This window comes from Mastomys coucha, unplaced genomic scaffold (assembly GCF_008632895.1).
Source record: "Mastomys coucha isolate ucsf_1 unplaced genomic scaffold, UCSF_Mcou_1 pScaffold5, whole genome shotgun sequence".
NCBI classification, from domain to species: domain Eukaryota; kingdom Metazoa; phylum Chordata; class Mammalia; order Rodentia; family Muridae; genus Mastomys; species Mastomys coucha.
The window spans coordinates 70516575-70543802 of record NW_022196911.1 but is presented as its reverse complement, the minus strand read 5'-3'; the positions used below and the strand labels follow the sequence as shown (position 1 = coordinate 70543802).

The window sequence follows — 27228 nt, the reverse complement described above, 5'->3', positions numbered from 1 at the left end:
CTGTCATCCTAAACAACACTGGCTAATGAAGGAGACAAGATACTAAAATATTTCTCGCGCTTTTCTGATGCGAATGGAGACTGGCAAATTAAGCATTCTCTCTGATCACAACTGCTCCCCCACACACGCCAAGACCAAAACAAAACAGAGTCAGCCCTCTAAGGCCCTGGATCCCTCCAGTGGCGTAGCACTGGAAGCCAGCCTTGGGGGCGGGGGCGGTTGTAAGTTGAGCAAAGGAAGTCCTACCCTGTAAAGACTCTCTCATCAATTTTCCCAGCTCCTCCTCTCCGACGCGGAACAGAGGACTACGGAAAGGCACACACACAGAGACTAGTCATTTGGGAACAATACGTCTCGGGGCCTCTACCGGACCCCTAGCACCCAGGCCAGTTCGTGTGACTGGAATTCAGGCGCTAGCGTGAGAGGTTTAGGGCAAGTGGAGAACAACTACGGCGCCGCGCTGAGCAAAAGGCTGAAACTCGCGCTGGGTTCTGCCCCAAGGGCCCAAGTGGGCAGAGAACCAGTCTCGCAGAGTCCCAGGGGCCGCCGCAGGCCCCGGGCGCACTGTTGGGGAAGGGGCGGGGGTGCGGAGCGCCGCGGACTGGGCGGGGAGGAGGCAGAGGAGAGGGAGGCGGGGCGGGCAGGCCCGGCCCAGCAGCTGGGCGGCGCAACTCACCTCTGCTCCCGGCCTGCGGAGCCAGAGTGGCCAGGATCCCTCGTAGTTCCGACGCGGAGATCCGCACACGCTCCAACCCCTCCGCCATCTTCGCGGCGGCTGCTACAGCTGCGGCGACTCGGCCACCGCCGCGCGCAGCCAGGAAACCACGACGGACGGGCGGCGCGCGCTCACCCACTCCCACCCTTTTCCCCGCCCCCTCCTGCCTGCCCTCCCCAAACGACGGTGGCCTCACTGGGAGCAAAAGCATTCCGCACGTTCAACTAGGGCCTGGCGCCCGATCAGGCCGCGGAGACGACACGTGCGCGTGCGCAGAGGGGTAAAGCTGGGAAGGAACGCTGAGGCTCGGAGGTGGAGACGTCGCGGTCAGGAGGTGAGGTGAGGCGCAGCCGGGTGTGACTCGCCCACGTCAGGTGGGCATTAGGGTGTAGGGGTGCCAGTATTGCTGCGGTGACCACCGAGGACGCTGCTTTTGATCTGGGGCTCGGGTTGACAAAGACAACCTATCATCCGACCTCCTCCCATCCTTTTAGGCCGAAGTCCCCTTACCGTAGGCCTGGATTGTGGAGCTTGAAGATCTTTTAACAGTAGTTATTATTATCCTCATTTCTGGTAAACTGAATCTCAGAGAGTGGAGAAAGTAAACTGTTCCGTGTAACGTTTGATTGTACCAGAGTATCATCCCTAAGACTTGCTGGAGGGGGTTGTGTGGAGGTAAAACAGAAGGAAATCATTCAACCTGGGAATTTCTGTTAGCGCTGTGAATTTTTTTAATTACTTTTTTAGAACTCAAGTTAATTCTCCCATCTTTGCATCTTTAAATTTTCAGGGACGCTGATAAAGGTAGCTCATTCCTATATTCACAGTACTTCAAAGGCTGAGGTACGAGGATTGCAAGGTCAAGGATAGCCTGGGCAACATAGCACATTTGAGGCTAATCAAGGCAACATATTAGAAGACCTTGTCCCCCAAAAAGGAAACAAAAGTTAATTAGACTAGAAGATTGGTACTTCAACCTCATTGACCATTAACTCCTATTAAAAACGGTGTGGTGGAGAAACTCCCTATCCAAAGACTGCCTTTCTCCAGATGTTGCTCCTTGCCTGTCTCACACAGTCCATTGAACCCCTACATCCTGAAAAAGTAGTAACCAGTTATGATCATAGTGTAAAATATTTGACCCTGATAGGACTCATTCAGTTTCTGTTATGTGACAGACATTCACCACCAAAAGAGAAAGACAATGACTGGGAAATATTTCAACAGCTCAAATCAATGGGTATAATTAATTAGAGTGGCCAGAACAAATGGCAGCCTTTGTCAAAAGATTTGAGAGAAACAAGAAATATAAAAACTGCTTTGAGCTCCTGGCATGCTCTAACTCCAGCATGTGGGAGGAAGATGAAACATTAAGGCTGTGCATCCATTGAGTTTAAGGCCAAACCAAAGTACATGTGTAGACTCTGTCTCCAAAATATAAGCCAGACATGGCGGCACATGCCTAAGCCCAGGGCCAAAAATATATAGATAGGAGGATCTCTTTGAGTTCAAAGCCAGTTTGGTCTACATAGTGAGTTCAAGGCCAACTAGAGCTATATAGTAAGACCTGTTTAAGAAACACTAATGACAGGATTTTTTTAAAGATTTATTTATTCTTTTTGTTTTGTTTTGTTTTTGTTTGTTTTTTCGAGACAGGGTTTCTCTGTGTAGCCTTGGCTGTCCTGGAACTCACTCTGTCGACCAGGCTGGCCTCGAACTCAGAAATCCGCCTGCCTCTGCTTCTCAAGTGCTGGGATTAAAGGCATGCACCACCACCGCCTGGCTTATTTATTCATTTAATGTATATAAGTACACTGTTGCTGTCTTCAGACACACCAGGAGAGAACATCAGATCCCATTACAGGTGGTTGTGAGCCACCTGATGTGGTTGTGGGAATTGAACTCAGGACCTCTGGAAGAGCAGTCAGTGCTCTTAACCACTGAGCCATCTTTCCAGCCCAACAACAGGATTTTTTTTAAACCCTAACTTGAAGCTGGGTATGGTATCAAACATCTCTAACCCCATGACTCTGGATGCTAAGGCAAGAAGATACAAGAGTTCCCAGTTAGCCTAGCTGTACATACAAGGAGTGCAGGCAACACTTGGAAAATGGAAGCAAGAAGATCAAGAATCAAGAGTTTGCCAGGCGATGGTGGCTCACGCCTTTAATCCAAGGGAGGCAAAGGCAGGTGGATTTCTGAGTTTGAGGACAGCCTGGTCTACAGAGTGAATTTCAGGACAGCCAGGGCTACACAGAGAAACCCTGTCTCGAAAAAAAAAAAAAAAAAAGTACAAGAGGAAGGATTAGAAATTCAAGGTTATCCTCCGTTACATATCCAGTTGGAGGCCCACACTGTTGGGAAGGGGGCAAGTAATCTACTTTCCAGTTGAAGACATCAGTTTGAGAAGTTGTTTCATTTTGTTTTTTTGGTTGAGCTAAGGTCTGTTGTAGCCAGAATGGGTGTGAAGTCATTATGTAGCCAAGGATAACTTTGAACTTGTATGTGATGCTGGGGGATCTTTTTTTTTTTTTTTTTTTTTTTTTTTTTTTTTTTTTTTTTTTTTTTTTTTTTTTTTTTTGAGGAAGGGTCTCCTGTAATCCAGACTGGCCTTGTAACTTGTAATCCATCTCCTAAATGATGGGATTACAGATGTGGAGCTATACTGATGTGCCAGGTTGAAGTTTCACTGGGGATCCAATGCAGAGATTGAATATGCTGGACAAGCATCCTATTGAATGAGTTGTGTCTCTAGCCCAAACTTTTATTTATTTATTCCTTTATTTATTCTCCAGTCTGTGATTTTTTAATGACTTGTCTCATCTTTAATCATTGGATTCTCCCTGGAGCTAGAGTTCCAGGCAGTTGTGAGCCACCTAATGTGGGTTCTGGGAACTGAGCTCCTGTTCTCTGCAAGAGCATGCTGTACTTGCTCTTAACCACTGAGCAATCTCTCCAGCCTCTTTCATTTTTTTAAAGGAAAACAAGAAAACTTCCCTAGGACAGTCATGGTCATCTTAATTCAATGCTGTCAGTGATCAGACCAGAGAGCTTCTAAGTGTTAAAACAAAACTCAGGGAACACAATAAACGCATAAGGATGAGAGATAATACAAGTTCTAAACATTGGCAGCTGAATGAAGAGGAACAACAGGCAACTTACAAAAGAAAAGCTACTATTTTTTTCTTTTTCTGACAGGGTTTCTCTGCGTAGCATTGGCTGTCCTGGAACTCACTCTGTAGACCAGGCTGGCCTCAAACTCGTAGAGATCCTCCTCCCTCTCCCTCCCCAGTGCTAGGATTAAAGGTATGGATCTCCACCACCCAGCTGGAAAGCTACTAAATTGATGAGGGGAATTTTGAATTTTTAGATTTAAAGTACTCATGAAGAGCTAAATAAAACAATGAAAAAGACTTCAGCTTGGTGGTAAATGGCCCAGCAACCCAGTACACTACACAAGAGAATTCCAAAGATTAGGAAGGCCATGACTTAAAATGCAATTTAAAAAAAAGAGGAGGAGGAATAAGATGAAGAGGAGGCTGGCCAGGTATGAATCGCTTTAGTCCTAGCACTAGTGAGGCAAGCAGATCTCTGTGAGCTTGAAGCCAACCACCCTGATCTATGGTGGCAAAATTTTTTACACTTATGTAAATTTCTAAAATTGATCGAAAAAAGGTGGAATTTTCACCAAATGTTCAAAAGTAAAAAATACCTGGTCTGTTTCAAAGCACAGCCTGAAAAGCATAGCAAGATCTCATCTTAAAAAGAAGTTAAAGGCTAAATAGAAGATTCAGCGTTTAAGAGTACTGAGTGCTTTTCCAGAAGACCTGGGTTCAATTCCCAGCACCTACATTTATGATTACAACTGTCCAGAACTCTGGTTCCAGGGCACCAGGCAGACACACGGTACGCAAACACTCCATTCATACAGGCAAAATATTCATAAAATAAAAATAAATGAAAAAATTTAAACAAATTACTTAGTTAGGTGCTGGGGTTCAGCAGTTAAGAACACTGGCTGCTCTTAAGAGGACCCAAGTTCCATTCCCAGCACCCATGTGGTAGCTTGCAACTGTCTATAACTCCAGTCCCGGGAAATCCAACATCCTCGTGGCTTTTCTAAACACTAGCCACACATGTACACAGTCATACATGCAGACAAAACATCTATATACATCAAATAAATTTAAAGACTGGGGATATACACCAGATGATAAAATGCTTGCCTAGAAATTTACATAACCATAAATTTTTTGCCACATACAGAACCATAACTTATATATTGCTCTGCAAATAGTATACATGATCCCAAACACCACATAGACTGAACACAGTGGTGCATGCCTATAATACAGCACTTAGAGAGGTCAAAGCAGGAGAATCAGGAATTGAAAGTTATCCCTTTATGTAGTTAGTTTAAGGCTAGGTCCTATCCCAATACACTTACCTAATTAATTAAAGTAAATATCTAGGGAGATAGTTCAATCAGTAAAGTACTTACTATAAAAGCATAAGGCTGGGCAGTGGTGGCATGAACCTTTAATCCCAGCACTTGGGAGGCAGAAGCAGGCAGATTTCTGAGTTCGAGGCCAGCCTGGTCTACACAGTGAGTTCCAGGACAGCCAGGGATACACAGAGAAACCCTGTCTCGAAAAAAACCAAATTAAAAAAAAAAAAAAAAAAAGGCATAAGGACCTGAGTACAATACCCAACACCCACATAGTTAGGAATGGTGTCATGGGTTTGTAATGCAAGTTCCAGGGAGATATAGACAGATGAATCTCTGAGGCCCACTGGCCAGCCAGCTTTAATCAGTAAGCCCCAGTTCCCAGTGAAAGACTACTGTAAAAAATAAATAAATCTATAAGCCAAAGTGAATAGTTCCTGAGAGATAACACCTTCAGCCAGGGTTCACTCACACTCATGTGCACACACATGCACCAATAGATACCCATGCACAAAAATAATCTTTTTTAAAAATCCAGTAATTGGGCTTGAGGGATGTCTCAGAGGTTAAGAGCACTTCTGCTCTCCAGAGGACTTCAGTTCATTTCATAGTACACACATAAGGAGACTCACAACTGCTTGTGATTCCAGTTCCTAGTGAATAAGACACCCCCTGCTTGCCTCTTCAGGCACCTATACACAGACACACACAGAGAAGAAAGGAGCTGGGCATAGTTGTGTACATTTGGGAGGCAGAGGCAGGTGGATCTCTGAGTTTGAGTCCAGCTTCATCTGTATAATGAGTTCCAAGGTATCCAGGACAGCACAATGTTAATTACACTATTTATTGTGTGTGAGCTCACATGGGGAAGTCAGAAGACAACATGCAGGAGTCAGGTGTCTCCCTCTACCATGTGGGTCCTGGGAATGGAACTGAGGTTGTCAAACTTGGCAGCAGGGGACTTTACCAGCTGAGCTGTCACTCTAGCTCTCATCCTTTTTCTTCTAAAAACTGCCTCTTACTGCTACATGGAAGATCTGTTTTGTTTTCTCGCCTCCTTCCTCTTGTGCTGATGTTTCCCTGCAGCATCAGAGAGCTGAGGTAATCATGCTGTTGTGTTCACGCTGTCGTTAACAAGGCCTTTCTCATTTCAATTCCCAGTCATGTTCTATCACTCCTTAATGGCTTTAATGTGCTAGACATGTCCTTAAATATACATGTATCTTTGCATAATATATAATGTTTTATGTATGTATTGTAATTGTACATAATTGATACTGTGCTATAGATCTCATTCTGTTTCTTTTTCATGTTTCCATAAATACTTCTATTATGTAGTATTTCCTAAATGACCTTACACCCTTTGCCACACTGGTCCTGGGCCAAGATGGGCCAATCAAAGTCCTTACCCAGAATTTTTTGAACTGAAATTGAGAGAAAAATCCCTCTTCAGTATGGAAGCCATAAAATGTAAAACACAGGAGCTGTCAGCAGCCATGTGTCCTGCCATACGAAGCCAGCTGGTCTGCTGTGAGAAGGAAGCCAACGTGCCAGAGGCAGCAGAGGTGAGAAACTGCGAGTCATGGAAGCTCCCAAGCCCGTGGTGCAGTTGTTGCTGAAGCTCCATATCCCCTTTGTGGTTTGTTCAACCTTGGACACTCTCATCCTTTGCCTGCTTTACCTCAAATTGAGGTCCTACCACTTACAAACTGTATTACTCAGGGCTCTCTACAGGGACAGAACTGATAGGACTTTATATATATATAAAAGGTATGTGTTAGAGTGCCTTACAGTCTGTGGTGGCTAGTCCCACAATTGTTTCTTGGCAGAAAAGCCAAGAATCTTGTAATGTTCAGTCTACACTGTTGGAATCCCAAAGAAGTTGGTTCTAATTGCAATGAAGGATTGTCTCAGCAGCAAGATAGATGGATTTACCAGCCAGAGTAAAGGCAAGCAGGCAGAGCAGAAGCTTCCTTCTCTCAAGTCTTTCTGTGGGCTGCCACGAAAGGTGGGACCCAGATTCAAGGTAGGTTATCCTCCCCTCAAGTGGTCGAATCAAGGAAACCCAAGTTAACAAGGGAGAGTAGTCATTATATGATGTAGAAGCCTAATTGCTATTATCTTTTTTTCTGCTTGTTTTAGCTGTGGTAAAATACACATAAAATGTATCATTTAATCATTTTTAAGTGTATGCTTTTTGTTGTTTGATGTATTCTGTTGTATACCCAAACCCATTATATGCATTAAACAGCCTGTCAGTCATCTTTCCTTGAATTTGATTACTAGAGGTATCCCATAGATTTGGAATCATGTAGTAGGTATCTTTGCAGATGGCTTATTTCCCTTAGCATGTCATCAGTGTTCATCTATGTTACATGTTAGATTTCCCTCCTGTTAAATGAATTTTTTCATGTGCATATCATATATGTATAAACATTTGTCTGTCAATGTCCACTGGCTTTAGTTATTGTGAATACAGCTATGAACCTAGAATATAGAAATGTTTTTGATGAGACACAGCTTTTGTTTTGATCTGCTCTAGGAATGGAATTGCTGATTTGGGTGGTAACCTTGTGGCCATTGTTTTTAGGAACTAGCATAGCTTTTCCCATAGCGCCCCCTGCTTTAGAATCTGACCAGCAGGACATTAGGCTCCCATTCCTTTCTATCCTGGTCTAATACAATGGTGGGGTCCCATTGTAGTTTTGATTTCATTTTTCTAATGATTGGTGATTCTGGGAATATTCCATGTGCTCATTGCCATTTATGTATTTTACCTAGGGAGACTTCACGTTTTTTTAGGGTTTTTTTTTATGTTTTGATACAGGGTCTCCTGTAGCTTGGACTGGTCTGGAACTAGCTGTGTAGTCCAAAGATGACCTTGAATTTATCTTCCAGCCTCCATCTGGTACCAACCTGTAACCATCCAGCTTGGGGTTTTTTTTTTTTTTGTTTTTTTGTCTTTTCAAGACAAGGGTTCTCTGTGTAGCCCTGGCTGTCCTGGAACTCACTAATCCGCCTGCCTTTGCTGGATTAAGGCATGTACCACCACTGCCCGGTTTGTTTTATGCAGAGTTGAGGATCAAACCCAGGGCTTCTTCTATCTGAAGGACATCTTTAGTCCCTCACATGTACTGAAATGTCTCTGAATTGGGCTCCCTGGTTACATATTTGGCTTTTCCTTTTTATTCACTGTAATGTAGTTAAGAGTAGTTTTCTAAAAATGGTAGTGTAACCCTGTAACCCTATCCCTTGGGAGAAAAGAGCAAAATGACCATATGGTTCAAAGCCAAGGCCAGGTTCACATACATAAGGAAAACCTGAATCCAAAAATCACAAAATTTTACATATATGTGTGTATGTATTCTAACATGGCACTTACCTGCTCAGAGCTCAATAGCATTATATTACCCCTTTTTAAAAAATCGGAACTTGAACATAGTAAAATGCACCAGTAATCCTGGTACTTAAGAAGTGGAGGCATGATCATCAGAAGGTCAAGGTCATCTTTGTGCTACTACATACCAAGTTTCAGGCCATTGTAGGCTAGCCAAGTCTCTGTCTTAAAAAAAAAAAAGGAAAAAAAAAAGGAAAAAGCAAGAAAGAGTGCCTTAAATAATATACTATTGTCCCAATGTTTCAAGGGCATGATTTGCCCTCTGATGGGTTAGCCTGCTGCCTGCATGAGAGGGCTCACAAATCTTTATTTTCCTTCCCCTCTGTCCTCTCCCCTCTGCCCTGGGTCTCACTCTAATTCTGGCTTTCTATGTAGAGCAGTCTGGCCTCTCTCTGCTTCCCCAGAGTAAATGTGTGTGCAACAACACCGAATGTAGATTTATTTCATTTCACTTATATGAGTATTGTGCCTGCATGTATGACTGCACCACAAGTATGCCTCCGTGGCTGGCGAGGTCAGAAGAAGGTCTTGGATCTCCTGGACCTGCAGTTACAGATGGTTGGGAGTCACCATGTGGGTGCTGGGAACCAAAAGGAGAGCCTCCACTGAAGCAGCTACTGCTCCTAACTGCAGACCCATCTGAAAGCCCCTGCAGTTTTTCCTGGCTGGTTTTGATAGCTTACTTTCCAAATGTGAAGAAAATACAGGGAAATTACTGTATGAATGATGTTTGTCTTTGTAGTTTCGAGTTTCCGTACCTTTATGGATAATGAAATAATGAAAGAAAGAAAGAATTTCTGACATAATGAAAGAAAGGCTTCTATGGTTTTGGGTGGTCAGAGAGACCTGGGATTGGCTAGAGCCTGGAGTCATGAGGAAGAACTACACATAGAGCCTTCCTTGCTGCTTCTGCAATTTCCCCACCCAACCCTTTCTCTAAAAAAAAAAAAAAATTTTTTTCAGATTCCTGTGGAAGCTAAACATAGTGAAATCTGAGAACTGAAGAGCAGTTCATTTTAAAGATACTACTTGAAAAATTACCTTAAACCATGCCAAGTTGTGATAGCACACACCTTTAATCCCAACACTTGGGAGGTAGAGGCAGGGGCAGGCAGAACTCTGAGTCCAAGTCCAGCCTGGTCTACAGTGAGTTCAAAGATAGCCAGAACTACACAGGGGAACCCTGTTTCAAAAAAAGAAAAAAGGAAGACTACCTTAACCCATATCTAAAATTAGAAACAATAAAAGAATAAAGGACATCAGCTATAAAATAGCTAGCCTGGCAAAACAGGTGGCCCAATAGCTCCATCAGGTAACTCACAACCACCTGTAACTCAAGTTCCAGAATTTACACAGTGCACAAAGCTCATACAGGCATGCCCATACACATAAATAAAAACACATCTTTTTAAAAAGAAATCAGCTGGGACTGTGGGTAATGCTCACTGATAGAGCATTTACCCTGAGTCCTTGGATTCCATCAAGACAGGAGTAGTGGGAACATACTTTAAATAAAAGCTAACAAGATAATTTAGTTACATGATAAACTAAAATCTTTGTCTTCATTTATATTATCAGTAAGTATTCTTAGAATTTCATGGTAGGAGCTGGAGAACTGGCTCAGGAGTTAAGAACACTAGCTGCTCTTCCAGAGGACCCAGGTTTGATCCTCAGCATCCACATGGCACCTCACAATCACCTGTAACTCTAGTTCCAGATCTGATTCCTTCTGGCCTCCACGGGTATCAAGCGTACTCATGGTATACATACATACACAGAGGCAAAACATTCATTCACATAAATCTGAAAAAGAAAAAGGTTTTTTAAAATTATATAGCAGGCTGATGAGATGGCTCAGTGGGTACAGACGCTTGGATTAGAGCCCGACAATCCAAGTATGATCCCCAGGACACACATGGTGGAAGAAAAGAACAACTCCCAAAGCTTTTCTCTGATGTCATGGTGGGCACCCACCCATGACAGAGGAAAAATAACATTTAATAAAAAGCAATATAGTGTGCCAGGTGGTGCTGGTGGTGCATGCTGGCAGGTGGATCTTTGCGTTCAAAACCAGCCTGATCTACAATGCGAGGTCCAGGACAGCCTGGGCTTCCAGAGAAACCCTGTCTCAAAAAAAGCAAATGACAACAAAGCAACGCAAGGCAGAAGTGAACAAACATTCTTTAGATATTGTTTTAGACTAATAATCAGCTTGGCAATAGGTATCAAACGTTACAAGACTGACATCACCACACCAACATGACACTTAAGATGTCTTAGAACCATACGTGCCTTTAGATACAATTATGAAAACTAAGGAAACTGAGCCCCCCAAAAAAGCAAGAAAATGTTTAACAATCCTGTGATGCATATGTTTTGGAAGCAGGCAGATAATGACTTATTAAAACTGTAGTAAAGCCAGACACAGTGGTGTAGGTCTAAAATCAAAGCACTTGGAACTAAAAAGGGTAAGACTGATCCAGGTATGATGGCTCATACTGTAATCCCAAGGATTGGGAGGCCAAGGCAAGAGGACTGCCCCGAGTTCTAGGACTACCTCCCTAGTCTATACAATGAGTTCCAAGTCAGCCTCAGCTACAGAAGCAAGACCCTTTCCCAAAATAAAAATCAGCAGTGCACCCAGGCTTTGACACTCATCTGTAATTCTAGCATTTGAAAGATGGAGGCAGAAAGATCAGGAATTCAAGCATATCTTTGGCTTCATAACATCTTAAGGCCACCCTGGGCTACATGAGACCCTGTCTCAAAAGAAAACAGAACCAACAAACCAGAAATGTTGGCACATGGCTATAATTCTGGCAGTCAGTAGGTGGAATCAGGATTGTGAGTTTGAGGGTCACAGCCTGTTTTACATGGCAGAATCCTCCAAAAAGTAAAAGAGCTCCAGGGCTCATGCATACATACACATGCTATGCACACATACATCACAGACATTTAACTTAGCCAGACAGTGTTATGGCATGAGCCTTTAATCTCAGCACTCAGAAGGCAGAGGCAGTTGGATCTCTTAAGTTTGAGGACAGCCTGGTCTACCAATTGAGTTATAGGACAGCCAGGGCTACACACAGAGAGAAACTTTGGTTTCTGTAAAAAACAAGGGGAAAAAAAAAAAACAAGTAGCCCTTTTTTTTTTTTTTTTTCAAAATAAATTTTGTTCAACCAGACAGTGGTAGCGCACACCTTTAATCCCAGCACTTGGGAGGCAGAGGTACAATGGCACACAGGAATAGTTCCAGGAATCAGCAGGCAGTGACAAAAGGATCCCTTGGGTTTTATATCAGCCTGGATGACCTAAAGACAATTGAGACTCCTAAAAACAAACAGCAGGTATAGGTTCAAGCCTTCACTCCCAGAACTTAGGAGGCAGAGGCAGTTGGATCTCTGTAAATTCAAGGCCAGCCTGGCTATTACAGTGATAAAAAAGGTACATACCTGAACCAGTGCCAAGAGGTATGGGTGGGGCTGAAACCTTAAGATTCAAGGGAGTTCCTCTCTGAACCAAACTCTAGTAATGGGACCAGTTCCAGGAGCCCAGCAGCCCTGTCCCCAACCCAGGGATATTGTCCTGTTTCAGTGTTTTAAAGAAACATTGTTTGGCCTGTGCTCTGACCCCTTGCCTTGTTCCTGGGTTTCAGAACCATGTGTGCTCAGTACTGCATCTCCTTTGCTGACGTTGAAAAAGCTCATATCAACATTCAAGACTCTGTCCACCTCACCCCAGTGCTAACAAGCTCCATTTTGAATCAAATAGCAGGACGCAATCTCTTTTTCAAATGTGAACTCTTCCAGAAAACTGGGTCTTTTAAGGTAAAAAACAATTTATTACATGTTTTCCAAATCTGTTGGCTTTATTCTTTTGTCTGCTAATGGTAACAAATGCCTTTTTGCTGCTGGAAACAAAGAAGTTGCATAATATTTAAGATGTGGTACCAGGTTTACAACATTGCTAGGCCACTTTCACACCACCTAAAGTCTCTTATAACTGTGGTCCTATGAATATTGTCTAAAAAAACTAAAGGTGTGAAGCACCACACCTGGCTGTATTGTAATAGCTGTGTTTTTTTTTTTTTGTATTTTAGCAGAAGGATCAGGAATAAGGTTACCCATGGTTACATAGCAAATTCAATGCCAGCCTGAGCCACAAGACACTGTCTTTTTTTTTAATTTACAAAATAAAGCAGTTATAAGCTAATTTACTATTCTGAATAATACTTGGGCTGGAAAATGGCTCGGAGGTTAAGAACACTGGCTATTCTTCCAGAAGATGTGGTGGTTCAATTCTAAACACCAACATGGCAGCTCACAGCTATAAGCAAAACACCAGTACACATAAAAAATAAAAAAGAATCATCACAAAAAAATGTTTTAACTTTTTAACTTTTGGTATTTTGCCTGCGTTCATGTCTGTGTGTGTCACATACCCTGGAACTGGAGTTACAGACAGTTGTGTACTTCCATATCCATACTGGGAAGTGAACCCAGGGCCTCTCAACTGTTGGGCTGCCTTTGTAGCCAAAGAAAAATAGATTACACTTAGTGTAGTTTAAGTGTACAATGTTTAGTTTACAGAAATAGATATATCTCTCACAGTGACATTAGATCTTCCCAGATCTACCTTCTGTCCTGCAAAACAGTCACTAAAAGTCCTTTAGAACTAGGTGTGGCCACTTATCCCTGTAATCTAACACATGGGAGATTGTGGTAAAATGATTTCCATGAGTTCAAAGCTACCTTGGATTACATGGCTAACTTGTAGGCCAGCTGGGGCACCAGAGTAAGACTCAGTCTTAAATCAGAAGCAGGGTTGGTAACCAGGGAGGTGGCCCATCCTTGAAGGTCACTTTTCCTTGCAGAGGACCTGGGTTTCACGCACACTCATAACTATCTGCTCCAGAGAATCCAACAGGCTCCCACATCATGCATAAGCATACTTAAAGAAAAAACTTTCACACACATAAAAGTAATAAAAAAGGACACAAACGTGCTGTCAAAGTAATACCATTTTAACCTTCTGTATTATTCTACTAAGACAAATACCATTGTATTGCAATTGCATGTACTATTATTACTCATTATTTACATGCCTGAGTTTAGTGTTTGGGAGCAAGAGTCTATCATATAGCCTCAAGTGCATAACAGGCTGTTTATGTAATTGTTAGAAATGCACCATTTATAATTTACTGTCTCTTCCAGATTCGAGGTGCCCTTAATGCCATCAGAGGCTTAATTCCTGACAGTCTAGAAGGGAAGCCCAAAGCAGTTGTTACTCACAGCAGTGGAAACCATGGCCAGGCTCTCACCTACGCTGCTAAACTCGAAGGTATCAAAAGTAGTACAAATGGGGAAACACCCTAATTTCAATTAAGAGGGATGGCAGCTGTGAGAAATAAGTTTCCAAAGCTATCCCTGTTTGACTAAGCATTTTGTAAGCAAAATGATCTAGGTTTCTATGCTAGATACTAATCATGTTCTTCCCCTCCCAGGAATTCCTGCTTACATTGTGGTTCCCCAAACAGCTCCCAACTGCAAGAAACTGGCAATCCAAGCCTATGGAGCATCGATAGTATACAGTGAACCGAGTGATGAGGTACAGAGAGTAGTATTCAGCAACACTTAGTATCTTCACTTGACCGACTGTCTGCCTCTTACTGGATGCTTCCTCTTCTCTTAGTATGGCCAGCTATCTATCTACCTACCTACCTATCAATCATCTATCTTTAGTGGATATCATTAGTCTCAGCTTAATGTGACTTAAGCTTAGGACATGCCTATTCTAGCACTCAGGAGTTTAAGACAGAATGGCAAGTTCCAAACCAGCCTGAGCTGCACAGTAAGAATTTTTTAAACTATCTTATGCATAGTACACTGTAGCTGTCTTCAAACACACCAGAAACAGCCACCACAATCCTTAGGGTGATCTAAGGCCTAGACAAACCAGCCTATTCCACCTTTCTGCCTAATTTACTGCATTTTCCTCCCCCTTAACAGTTAGTTCTTCAGAAAGGCCAGATTCTAATCTTGTACACTTTGCACTAAACTTCAGACATTCCTTCATATAGTGAAGCTCCTTGGTCACCCAATGAAAAATGCATTTTTCGAACACAAAGTAAAAAAGAAAAAAAAATGCATTTTTCTCACAAATACTCTTAACACACCATGTTTATAGCTACTCTCATCAGAGAAATGTGAAGTAGTAAGAATTAAACTTTTGGGGAACTAAACTCGCTGTAAGTCAAGTAAGCTACATTAATGCTACTTTCTTAGTCCAGAGAAAAGGTCACTCAAAGACTTATGCAAGAAACACAAGGCGTCTTGGTCCATCCCAACCAGGAGCCTGCAGTGATAGCTGGACAAGGAACAATTGCCCTGGAAGTACTCAACCAGGTAAAATGAAATACTTATGTAGCTATTAGTATAGTGGTTTGTTGTGGATTGTATGCACACATAGAGCTTTATTTTTAAAAGAGAACACCATTGCTCTATTCAGAATCACCAGAGAGGGCATCAGACCCCATTACAGATGGTTGTGAGCCACCATGTGGTTGTTGGGAATTGAACTCGGGACCTCTCGAAGAGCAGTTGGTGCTCTTAACTGCCAAGCCATCTCTCCAGCCCACATAAACCTTTATTAAGTGGCCTATTTATTCTTATTACAGGTTCCCTTGGTAGATGCACTGGTGGTACCAGTAGGAGGAGGAGGCATGGTTGCCGGAATAGCTGTTACAATTAAGGTAAAACAAAACAGTTTAGACTTCCTAACCCAAGTTGGGATGGGCCATTACCTTTCATGGCCTTGCCCCACTGTCACTTTGACCTATACTGCCATAGAACCAGTTACGTTACAACTGGTGGTATCCTCACTCTTTAAGCCCACCTCACTAAGCTACTGCCCTTCCCAATTACTAAAACCGGTCATAATCCAGACAAGACAGTTATCAGCTACAACTTTTATTAAAGTGCTTCAAGGCCATGTTTCCATTCTGATCGTCAAAGGTAACACATCTTTAGCACTCTATGCCTCCTTTACACAGACAAAGGCTGTATTGTAGCTTGTCTCTTCCTTCCTCAGGCCCTGAAACCTGGTGTGAAGGTATACGCTGCTGAACCCTTGAATGCAGATGACTGCTACCAGTCTAAACTGAAAGGAGAACTGACCCCCAATCCTCATCCTCCAGAAACCATAGCAGATGGTGTCAAATCCAGCATTGGCTTAAATACCTGGCCTATCATAAGGGACCTTGTGGATGACGTCTTCACTGTCACAGAAGATGAAATCAAGGTAAGACTGGGGAGAGCACAGCCACAGGCATATGCAACACACCATTCACTTAACTGTGGGGACCCTGACAGTGTAGCTCACACACGTCAACACCACAAACCCAAACAAAGACTTCATTTTTAGAATGTAACCTACTAGACTCTGGCTCCCTTTCTTGTTTCATTAACCCTTGCTCCTTTCTGTGCCAACAGTATGCAACCCAGCTGGTGTGGGAAAGAATGAAATTGCTCATTGAGCCTACTGCTGGTGTTGGATTGGCTGCAGTGCTGTCTCAGCATTTCCAAACAGTCTCTCCAGAAGTAAAGAACATCTGTATTGTACTCAGTGGTGGGAACGTAGACTTAGCCTCCCTAAACTGGGTGAAGCAGGCTGAACGGCCAGCTCCTTACCAGACGGTTTCTCTTTAAATTCAGGGATGAGATACGATTGTCTCTAGATGAAAAATTTTGTTTTCCATCTTCCTTTTTAAAACTATTTTCAAAATCCTAATCAAGAAAGTATAAGTAATAAGTGTAATTCTGTGCTTAGCAGAGACATGGACAACTGAAATACAAAGCACAAACTGCCTAGTCATAACCCAGACTCCAACACCGGAGTTTTGGCTGCAGTCTACTTACTGCAAATAAAATTATTCCATGTCTACTTCAGACACTGTTGAAGAGATGTCACTTTTAACCCAAGGTACTGGTTCTGGTACAAATGGGTCATAAGTCCATTTGGGAAATACTCGCTTATAGAGATTCATTAATACTGTATCCTGAGATTTTAGTTTCCCATCAAAACTGCACTTCATATGGCCATGGGTACCTAGAAGGAAAACACGTGATTGGTCAAAGTAAAGTGGACACTCCTAAGCAGTGAACTTACTAGTCCAGAGAACACCTAAGAACCCCAGGCTCTTACCTACAGGCTCTTTGATGTGTCCCCGGCGGCCCCACTTGGTTCTCAGTTCCACAGGCTTAAACCACATCACATCCTCTTAGAATGGAACACAGACATAAAGTCAAACATTTACCCACACAGCATCAAGGCCATCTTCCCACCACTCTCCTTCATTCACACCTACCTCTATTGAAGAACATGTAACGCACTACTGCCATCTTAGTAAAAATTTTAAAAGGATGACCGCTTAGAACCACTCTCTTTATGACCATTCTGTCTGGATCCACTGAAAACAGATGGCCTGTAGCAATGAGGCTGTGCATTCCTAAGAAAGGAGAGCAGCTGTTAATGTATGGGACAACTCCTTCAGCTCTGTTCTACTTTAAGGACCCATCCATCTACTATGCTACTTTCCTGAGGCTATAGGAAAAACACTAAAAGACATTTCTAATGAGCCCGTCCCTCACACCCACCTTACATATATTGTTTAGCATGTACTGAAATGTGCCAACAGGTAACAACTGATGTTATCATCCTGGGCTTACTCCCGCAATGAGGCTGAAACTAGTATTTAAAACAAAACACCAGTATTCCTTAATACAGCAAGACCCCATGTCTAAGAAGAGTTATGGTGCTGGTGAGTACTTGTATGCTCAGTATTTATATTCCAAATCCAACATACCATTTCTTCTCTGCTTGAAGAGCAGCACAGATGCAGGAGGGAATGTGATTGGCGCAAACACTGTCACCACTAAGGCTGCATCAGCAGTCAGGAATCTTTGAAATTTATGTTTATCAGCTTCCATAATAAGTAAACAGAAAGAAAAGTAAAAGGCCTTGTGTGAAACCATAAGCAATGCAGTGTCAAAAGGTGTACTGTTGTCACACGGAGCCCCACCCTTTAAAATGTTGGTACTGGAGATCAAACCCAGGGCTGTGTACACACTAGGTGCTCTGCCCTAGGACCTACAGCATATCCTCAATATTTATAGTTTTTTATGCATATGTATCTGAGTGCAGGTGCCTCTAAGTTGACCAATGTGGATCCTGGGAATCCAATCTGGGTCCTCTACAAGCTACTGTCTGCTTTGTTTTGAGAGGAGTTTGTGTATTGCATGCTGGCTTTGAACTTGCTGGGTACATTCTGACATCAAGGGCTAAAGTTACCAGTCCATGTTCTGTTTCTCTATACTACTAATTCTTGAGCTTTTTCCTGTGTCAGTGAGCATGGCTTTGAGATGACTGCTTCTGTGCTAGGTGTAGGAGAGTAAGCTAGTAGGAAAACTGTTCCCCTTACTTTCTCAAAATAATAAAAGCTTTTTAATACATTCCTTTATTCTGGAGGCGTGGGGTACATATGCATAGAAGTCAGAGGACAGTTCTCTGCTCCACCCTAGGGGGTCGTGACACATACTGAAGTAGGTTCTCAGGTTCAGCAACTAGTCCATATTACTTTACATTTCAATTACTCAGGTCTGTCAGTGTGCCTCTGTAACACAGTGCCAGCTGGGCATGGTGGTGTACCCCCTCCACCTCAGTACCTCCAGCATTCTGAAGGTCAAGACCAGCTTGGGCAACATATTAAGACCTAGTCTCTCAAATATCAATAAATAAAAATAGAAAGTAAAATGAAACAGCCATGCACAAGTTACTTAAAAAGCAAATAATAATAGTAATACTAGGAGGTAAAGGTGGGAGGATCCAAAAAGTCCAATGCAACAAGATAAGCCGTTTCTTCAATAAAACTTTTGTTTACCAAGTGTTCACACAGTGGGTACCAGTACTGCTGTCACCATCTCTGGTTTAAACCTATGCTGGAGCTCGTGCCCCTAGCAGAGGAGCCTCAGCACAACAGCTTACATCACTGCGATGCTTCAGTCAGGTTCAGACATTGTGAATAAAAACATCATTGGCTCCTAAGTCAGAGTAGGAAAAATATTTCTAATCCCAGAGACTTTCAACCACAAAGAGGAGGTGAAAAGACTCCAGCAGCTTCTATGCTTACCTGCTGTGTGCTGAGAGAATAAAGGCGAAGCTCGGAAACGCCTGAATCCACAGTGGAAGATCAGTTCTTCTTTGGCCTTCACAGGTTCCGTGTTGCCAGGGTTCCGGCTCACCACCATGTTCAATACTGACATCTGAGGACCAAATAAGAAAAAGCTTCACAGTCTAGGCATACAGCAGCCTGACCTGAAAGGCAAAGCAGACAGACACCAGATTCACTCTAAGACCTGACCAGGCTACTTAACTAGTCCTTTGTACCCACCAACTGACATCATGGTGCATCTAGGCCTCATCGCGGTTTCCAAGTACATGTTTAAGCTAGCTCTCTGTTCCACATTAATATTAAAAAGCCATAGTAAATATCCTTCACATTACCTGATCGCCATATACCCTCCCAGCCATAACCATCCAAGCCTCTTCAACCTTTATGTCAGCCTTCCCACTCCCAGTATACATGTTTGTATATACCCAGAGAACATACACATTTACTTTTACACTGCTAACCCCCATTTTGATCTGAAAAAACACACTTAGAGAAGTCTCAGAACCACACAGACTGCATCACAGAGATGCTTCAGACAGGTTCAGACATCTGGGGTATAACCATCATTGACTTCTGTATTTTAATTCCTCCATTATATGAGCAAAATATTGTACAATTGGGGAAAATATTAGTACCTCTCCACTTCCCATGAAACACTGATTTACCTTCTGTTCGTAAGGTAGCAGTGAAAATGCAATCAAGGGCGCTCCTTGCCTGAAATACTCAACCACTGAGACAGGGACATCAGAAACATGGAGTGTGACATACCAACCAACCTGCACGGAGGAAGCACAACAGTCACAGGGTCACAGGTCATTAAGGGTACTTAATATGCCCATAATAATGGAATATTATGGGCACATTAAGTACCCATAATATATATACTCTCCAGTTATATACTAAGCCTCAGCTCTCAAGACTGACACTCATGGATGCAACCACTCAGACTCAACCTTCTCAGCTACTTATCTCTGTTCCTTCCTCATTCCCAAACAAGCAGCATAACAAACAAAAACAAATTAAAAGGTGGACAGAAGGCAGGTACCTCAGCTCCTTCAGCTTCTTTTTCCTCAATCTCTTTAAAGATTCTTTTTCTAGTATTAACAAAATTCTGAAACTGAAATATACGAGCATAATCTCTAGGAAGGTTTTCTTTAGGGTCCCAAGGAGATGTCCGGAAGCTCTTGAGGCCTCTATATTTCTGAAATCTAGAACATAGGTTTTAAAGAAAGTAAGGTTTAGATGGTGCTATGTAAAACTCACCTCACATGTAGATTGGTTAAGGTTCTTGGTTTTCAAAATTCTCTAACTAGGGATGTAACGCACTGGTGCAATGCTTATCTTCTATACACAGGGTCCCAGGGTTCAGTCTCCAGCACTGCACAACACAGTCTGGCTCTGGGGATGCTAGGGCAGGATCATGTGTTCCACATCAGTCTGAACTACAAAGCAAAGCTATCTCAAGAAATTAAGGCACCAAAATGGTCTAACAGGCTAGAACTGGACATGGAAATACTTACATTCCCAGCATTTGAAAAGTAGAGGTGCCAGGCAGAGGTGGCACATGCCTTTAATCCCAGCACTTGGGAGGCAGAGGCAGGCGGATTTCTGAGTTCGAGGCCAGCCTGGTCTACAGAGTGAGTTCCAGGACAGCCAGGGCTGTCGAGACAGAGAAACCCTGTCTCAAAAAAAACAACAGAGTATTTCAGAATTAACCCAGGCTTTTCAATGGGGACAAGTACTTATAAGTGCCTGCCTAGTACCTGTCAGGGAATATGGCTCTTTAACGTGCCTTACATTAGAGCCTATGTCAGGCTTGCTTCCAGAAAAATCACCTACATTTTCTTGGGGTTTTTTGGGTTTTTTTGGGTTTTTTTTGTTTTCTTTTGGTTTTTTGAGACAGGGTTTCTCTGTGTAGCCCTGGCTGTCCTGGAACTCACTCTGCAAACCAGGCTGGCCTCGAACTCAGAAATCCACCTGCCTCTGCCTCCCAAGTGCTAGGATTAAAGGTGTGCGCCACCAACCCCCGCATTTTCTTGCTTTTACAAGCTTTCTTTCAAAATATGTATTTTTACTTCCCAAAAAATATCTGTTTACTCCCACAAGGAATATTTGCTAGTTAACCTTCCCATGTCTCTTTCATTAGGGACCTCTGAACATTTCTAAACCTTGATTATATGTTGCTGCTTCTCATATAGCATGTTAGCCCTTCAAGAACAAAGACAGTATGTTTTTCTTCATTTCCTTTCCGCTCACATAGTTCTAAACCATTAAAGTTTTAAATAAAACTTGTTTGAAATCACTTGTTGACTAACCGAATTCTAGCGGCCACATCACGGGGGGTATCCATTTCATCTGGAAACATCTCTTCCAGTCTTTCTTGTTTGTATTTCTCCAACATTCTCTCCTCGTCCTCTTCATCTACTTTCTCATCGTATAGATCATCACGCACAGACTCCCCGAGAGTCATAGTTTCACATTCCTCCTCTTCCTCCTCACCACTCCCATCCTATAAAATGGGTGATTAAAAATATGCAATATGAAACATACTTGTAGTCTTAACATTGAGGAAGCTGAGGCAGGTGATTCACTATGAGTTTGATAGCAGCTTGGGTGAGAGTACATTTGGGAGGCAGTGAGTGTGAGAGAATTCAAAGCCAGCCTGGCCTACATAGTGAGTCCAGAACAGAGCAACATGTGACCCTGTCTCAAACACCTCCCTCAAAAACCCCCTACACACATATATACCTAAAAACATATGTGTGTGTGGGTGCGGTTCAACTGAAGTGCTCACTTAGAATTTGTGAAGCCCTGGGAGTTGATTCCTAGCACCACTTCCAAAACTAAGTATGCTAGAGTATCTCTATAATCCAAGCACTGTGGAGATAGAGAACAAGGAGTTCTCTGCTACACAGTGAGCGAAGTTAACACATTGGCTGTGCCTGGCAGTGGTGGCGCACGCCGTTAGTCCCAGCACTTGGGAGGCAGAAGCAGGTGGATTTCTGAGTTCGAGGTCAGCCTGGTCTACAGAGTGAGTTCAGGGACAGCTATACAGACAAACCCTGGCTCAAAAAAAAAAACAAAAAAAGTACATGGGATGCATGAGACCTTGTCAGGGAAAAATAAAGTATCCAACAGTAGTAAAATGTCCCAACATTTAAAAAAAAAAAAAAAAAGCTAAACAAAATAGCAATCAGGCTTGGTGTCACATGCCTATGATCCTAGTTGAGATTGCTGTGAGTTCAAGGTCACCTATATGCTAGTAAGATCATTTCCTTTAAGAAAATTAAAAAAAGATAGTTCAGCAGATTTCTGTCCCAAAAGCAATTAAACAAAGACTTAGTAAATTTCTTATAGATCTATCTACAACCAATATAAATATAAAAATGTATGGTGCCAGGCAGTATTGCCGCACACCTTTAATCCCAGCACTCGGGAGGCAGAGGCAGGCGGATTTCTGAGTTGGAGGCCAGCCTGGTCTACAGAGTGAGTTCCAGGACAGCCAGGGCTACAGAGAAGCCCTGCCTCGGGGTGAGACTGTGTTTGTTTATCTGAGTACAGACATGCCTTTAGAGGTCAAGGCACAACTTTGGCTTTCCTCACCTTCTGCCTTGGGGCAGGATCTTTTAATTTTGTTACCTTGGCCTCAGTGTTCCAGAGATCCTGTCTCTACTACAAATCTTACCTTAGGAACACTGAGTTCACGGAGTTACACTACCACATCTAGATTCATATGGGTCCTAGGGATTCAAATGTATTAAGTCCTAAAGTTTATGTGGCAAGTGCACTTTACCCAATGTGCCATTTCCCAGCCTCAAATGTCATTTTCCCCATAGTCACAGTATAGTTCAGTAGCTGACTTCACAGTACAGCCTCGGTTTTGTAACTATATACATAGGTGGCCCAGTGGCACATTCTTTCTTTCTTTCTTTCTTTCTTTCTTTCTTTTTTTTAAAAGATTTATTTATTTATTATATCTAGGTACACTGTAGCTGTCTTCAGACACTCTAGAAGAGGGCATCAGATCTCATTATGGATGTTTGTGAGCCACCATGTGGTTACTGGGATTTGAACTCGGGACCTCCAGAAGAGTAGTCAGTGCTCTTAACTCCTGAGCCACCTCTACAGCCCCCCATTTTCTTACCTGAGACTCCTCTTCCATGAAATCTTCATGCTGTATATCATCATATTCATCACCTTCCCCATCACTTTCATCACCTTCATCCAGAATCCACTCAGCCTGGTAATTAGATGTTCCTTTAGGGACTTTCTTTACCACCCTGGAACGCTGCTTCAGTAAGTCTGTAAAAGCAGAAACAATTTTTTTGTATTCTCACCTATGCAGGCACTGCCACCAACATGAAAGACAGCAGCTACACGAGAACATTTAGCGACAAATACGCAGCTAAATAAACCATGTAGTGGACCTAATGTCATTTATTATTTAAAGAGACAAGCCTGGGGTGATTTCTAGAGAGGAAACAGAGCTGTGCCAGTGTTTCCCTAGTGCAGCTACTCAGTATTTAAACTTCAATCATGTCGTCATCCAGCCCTATAAGCGCCACAGACCAAGTAAAGCGCCATACCAAATTAAAGTCAGAAAAGAAACATTTGCTACCACTGACCGTTTGCCTCGTCCAGCTCCTCCTCAGTGGGCCAGGTCTGCTCTCCTTCCATTGGATCTGGAATAACCTCTGTTTGTAAGGTCTCTTGTTGATCCGGGTCTGCCTTCATCAGAACCTTAAGGTCTTCTTCCATGGCAGCAGCAGCGTCTGTAACACAAACCTAAGACCCCAAACAGGTAACAGCCTGAACAAATGAACCAGAAAATCAGATTTTCCAAATGGCCATCGCCTAGCATTTACCCCGCTCTCCCACTAACTTGTGAGATTGTTACTAATCTTTACAGTCTCCTGTTTATCACACCACCTTTCAATCAAGGTGCTCTCTTCACAACGGTGATGCATGCCTTTTATCAACACTCAGCTGGCATAGGACAGCTGACCTCTGTAAAGTTTGAGGCTAGCCACGGCTACATAGTGAGGTCCAGCCTTTTAAAAGTTCAAAGAAAGCCAGAAGGCCAAGTGTGCTAGACAGTGCTTGACGTCCTCCACGCCAGCTCTGCTGAACTAAGTCATTCATTCCTTCTACATGCTTGACTAACTCTGATTTTCCCTGTGTAGCTAGCTGGTGTACTCTTAATTTCCACAGCAGATCTGTACCTTAACTACTATAATTTTTAAATTCACAAGTATTTGGGGGTTTTTTCCTAATTCAAACTAAGTTCTGAGACAAGAGGCCTGATCTCCCAACTGTGCAAAGTCTGAACATCTACTGCCTGACACTTCAAACTAGCAGTAGTCTCCTCACTGGCCTCGGAATGCAAACTATCTGCTCTGAAATTTTAAAAAACAGGGTGGGCCCACAAGGTAGGAGAGAATCAAACCTTGCCCACTAGTGATATACCCCTATCCAGCATATATAAGTTCAGTAAAAAAGTTGAAAACAACTGCAGGCAAGTAATGTAGGCAAGTAGTAGAGGGCTGGCTTAGCCGGGTCAGACTCCTGGAAATGAAAAGCGCAACTTACCTCCATTGCCATGCGTGGTTTCTTTTGGGATTTAATCACTCTAGGATTTAAAGGGAAAGGGTCCACAGGAGCATCTATTTGACTCATTTGGAAATCACCATGTCCAACAATATGCAGCAGGCTATTTACGTTCAGAGTCCTCCCACGAACATAACCTGAGATTTTCAAGGTGCCCACTAAGTCACTCTCCTCACTAGGCACGAAGTCAGCAACATGGGCAAACAAGTAAGCTCGCCGATCTCGAAAAGCAAGACGCCGTTGCTTCTGGTTAGCCAACTGTCTAAGTAACATTCCCGATTCCTGCTGGGTGTCTAGTAGCAGGAGTTTGTCTTCAGGAAAGCGCTTCTCCACTGTTTTATTTAACTTCTTTCTGGCATCTATTTGTTTCTTTGGTGGGAGGCCAGAAAGGCCCTGGACAGCTAGTGCTGAAAGAAGAGAGAAGAGCTTAGGAACTCACTGACTACTTGAACATTCCTTTCCAGTTCACAAACAAACCCGTGGTCAGTTCTGCTGTGATCACTGCGAAACTCAACACTGAGCTAACAAAGAAATGTCACAATGAGTATTAACTTTCTATTCTTCCCCAGGCACAGGACAGCCCAGAAATAAAAAATTCACTTTAATAATATGAAAATAGCTGGGTGGTGGCACACGCCTTTAATCCCAGCACTTGGGAGGCAGAGGCAGGCAGATTTCTGAGTTCGAGGCCAGCCTGGTCTACAGAGTGAGTTCCAGGACAGCCAGGACTGCACAGAGAAACCCTGTCTCGGAAAACAAAAACAAAAACAAAAAAATAAAATATATGAAAATAACATTTATTCTGGACAAGTATAGCACACACCAGCAGAATATAACTCATTTGTTGACTCCTAAACCAAATGTTAAATATTGTGCCTTGATGACCAGAGTTGGCTTTAAAAAAAAAAAAAATTACTTTCTTGGCTGGTTTCCTATATAACACTTACTATAGGTGGGAAGGCCCTGAGCAAAGAGGCAAGACAGACAGTAATCCCCAGTACTGTCCCAGCCTTCTAGTGGGTCCAGGAGGAACAGGATGGTATCAGCAACTTTAGCCATGTCTAATAGTGTATGCAGATCCCCTGTATATAAAAGACAGCATAAAAAAGATAGTTACCATGTTATGTTCAAGAGATAAAACTACTTAAACATAATGAGAGAAAAGTATTGGATATTCTAACCTGGCCTTGCATATGTGAAAAACCATCGATGTTTCAAGCTAGGACATAGAAGCATAAAACTATGGCTGCTTCCTCGTTCATTCAAACACACTGTTCCCATGTCTTCATTCTGAAGCAGTTTAAATGCCTCTGGTAGGGAGATCCTGTTGTGCAGAGGCACCACCAGCACTTGATGTGGAGGCCCATCCTTGCTGCCCAGCTGCCTCTTCTCTGCCAGAACCTAGGAACACAAAGATTCAAGATTATCTCAATCATTTGCTTCACTATTACAACTTCAAAAGTACAGATGCTGTCAGCCCAGGGCAGAACTACTCCCCTTTGGTTGCTTTATGAAAGTACTAGTGGAAATTTATGTAACGGAAAACATTAGGAAAAATCAGAACAGGCAGCCCAAACCTTTAAATTGAACACTCAGAATACAGAGGCAGGAGGATCTGTGTAGCCAGGGCTACACAGTGAGACCCTTTATTTAAAACAATAATCATCTGCAAGAGAGCAGGTCCGTATAAATGAAGATAACCAACGATCAAGCATTCTCTTGTTAAAAGCCACGTGTGTGTATGTGCTGTCACGGAATTTGGCAAGGCCTCCTAAAATGAACACGGTCCGAAGGTACCCTGGGTTTACCTCCGTTTGGGGCCCATTTCCCCGTCACATTTTCTAGTTTGATTGAGACTTTACCATCTAAAGCCATAAGCCGCCCCGCCCCGCTTCCCCACCCCCACTCCTCTCACCGCCTCCCTCTTCTGCTTTCGGAGCTGGCTGGCGCGATGCCTCTGGTCTACTCGGCTGAGCTGCTTCTTCAGCTTCTTGCACAGGACTTTCGGTCCTACACGGCCTGCAAGGTAGATCAGAAGTGGCAGATCTCCGCTCCGTTAGATTAGCAAACAAGAACCTCCCCGAGCTCCTTAAAAAGAGCCTTTGGCAAGGATCCTAAGTCTAGCCTCTGTCCGGGCACTGTATCGGCTAAGCAGCCCTTCTTCTCCCTCCTTCCAGTCTACTCACCTTTGCTGTCCCGTTGTGCGGACCCGCCGCCGTGGTGCCGCCCGCCCTTATGAGCTTTATTCTGCTGCTTCAGCGGCCCGGACCGGTGAGCCGCCATCCTGCAGCCCACGTGCACCGAGTAAGCACTACTTCCGGGCGGACCGGAGCGTTTCCGGCCCCGGGCGCGGACCTGGGCTTAGCGCTCCCGCGATCTCTCGCGAGGTTTTTTTCCGCCGGCCTGCGAGCGCGGGGTACCGAGTCTCCGCAGACCCGCCTTGGCAACTTTTCCCACGCTGCAGTCTTCGGTGGAGAGCTGAAAGATGCCGGCGGTAGTCTCCCTGCTTCGGCTCTCGATTAGGAAGTCTGTTTTTTGCGCCCATCCTTCCATTTTTTTGCACGCTAAAGTTGCATCACGTGGGAAGAAACAAAAGTCCTATCACGTAGATTTTGCACGCCGCTCTCTCCGGTCCCAATGAATTGTATAAAGGGATAAAATTTGTAGCGGGGTAGTGGTGGCGCACGCCTTTAATCCCAGCACATGGGAGGCAGAGGCAGACGGATTTCTGAGTTCACCGCCCAGCCTGGTCTACAGAGTGAGTTCCAGGACAGCCAGGGCTACACAGAGAAACCCTGTCTCCAAAAACCAAAAATTAAAAAAAACAAAATTA

At 43.3% G+C, this 27228-nt stretch overlaps 3 protein-coding genes and 2 non-coding genes across 15 annotated transcripts in view; 1 reads left to right on the top strand and 4 right to left on the bottom strand.

Moving 5' to 3' along the window:
* Positions 1–893, bottom strand: part of Smg6 (SMG6 nonsense mediated mRNA decay factor) — a 241400-nt gene extending 240507 nt beyond the window's left edge. The window contains exon 1 of one of the 2 annotated variants that reach the window (XM_031354654.1): positions 677–893. In XM_031354654.1, the coding sequence (XP_031210514.1) occupies positions 677–764 (88 nt within the window). In that variant the 5' untranslated portion in view covers positions 765–893. Of the gene's footprint in view, positions 1–246; positions 595–676 lie in introns of those variants that run through there. The other variant, XM_031354656.1, reaches the window with a different exon arrangement.
* On the top strand, positions 631–18070 carry Srr (serine racemase). Of its 10 annotated transcripts, none has more exons than XM_031354664.1 (9): positions 631–1054; positions 6501–6727; positions 12216–12387; positions 13774–13900; positions 14064–14167; positions 14845–14964; positions 15237–15311; positions 15650–15859; positions 16051–18069. In XM_031354664.1, exons 3-9 carry the CDS (start codon positions 12220–12222, stop codon positions 16264–16266), a joined length of 1020 nt encoding a protein of 339 aa, XP_031210524.1. In that variant the 5' UTR covers positions 631–1054; positions 6501–6727; positions 12216–12219; the 3' UTR covers positions 16267–18069. The 10 variants fall into 10 exon arrangements, with proteins under 10 accessions (XP_031210524.1, XP_031210525.1, XP_031210527.1 ...); XM_031354665.1 differs by having other exon boundaries at positions 631–1049; positions 16051–16506; XM_031354667.1 differs by having other exon boundaries at positions 631–1089; positions 16051–16506.
* On the bottom strand, positions 15513–27165 carry Tsr1 (TSR1 ribosome maturation factor). Its single transcript, XM_031354661.1, has 15 exons — positions 26582–27165; positions 26311–26414; positions 25577–25796; positions 25343–25477; positions 24378–24802; positions 23414–23573; positions 22933–23090; positions 21104–21297; positions 19834–19996; positions 19454–19564; positions 18747–18879; positions 17424–17540; positions 16926–17066; positions 16763–16837; positions 15513–16666 (listed from the first exon to the last, which is right to left on the bottom strand). Exons 1-15 carry the CDS (start codon positions 26676–26678, stop codon positions 16488–16490), a joined length of 2412 nt encoding a protein of 803 aa, XP_031210521.1. The 5' UTR covers positions 26679–27165; the 3' UTR covers positions 15513–16487.
* LOC116079463 lies at positions 18572–18662 on the bottom strand. Its single transcript, XR_004114010.1, has one exon. It is a non-coding gene; the product is annotated as a small nucleolar RNA SNORD91 family (small nucleolar RNA).
* LOC116079464 lies at positions 19274–19366 on the bottom strand. Its single transcript, XR_004114011.1, has one exon. It is a non-coding gene; the product is annotated as a small nucleolar RNA SNORD91 family (small nucleolar RNA).
* Positions 27166–27228: the final 63 nt, after the last annotated feature.

Bases quoted from the DNA above. Each gene is read 5' to 3' on its own strand.
- Tsr1 (XM_031354661.1), bottom strand. From the start codon at position 26,678: ATGGCGGCTCACCGGTCCGGGCCGCTGAAGCAGCAGAATAAAGCTCAT. The intron at 17,541-18,746 runs GTAAGCATAGAA...TTATTATGGAAG, and splicing joins ATTCTCTCAGCACACAGCAG to CTGATAAACATAAATTTCAA. The intron at 16,838-16,925 runs GTAGGTGTGAAT...TTCCATTCTAAG, and splicing joins TTACATGTTCTTCAATAGAG to AGGATGTGATGTGGTTTAAG.
- Srr (XM_031354662.1), top strand. From the start codon at position 7,088: ATGGATTTACCAGCCAGAGTAAAGGCAAGCAGGCAGAGCAGAAGCTTC. The intron at 13,901-14,063 runs GTATCAAAAGTA...TTCCCCTCCCAG, and splicing joins CTACGCTGCTAAACTCGAAG to GAATTCCTGCTTACATTGTG. The intron at 15,312-15,649 runs GTAAAACAAAAC...TTCCTTCCTCAG, and splicing joins GAATAGCTGTTACAATTAAG to GCCCTGAAACCTGGTGTGAA.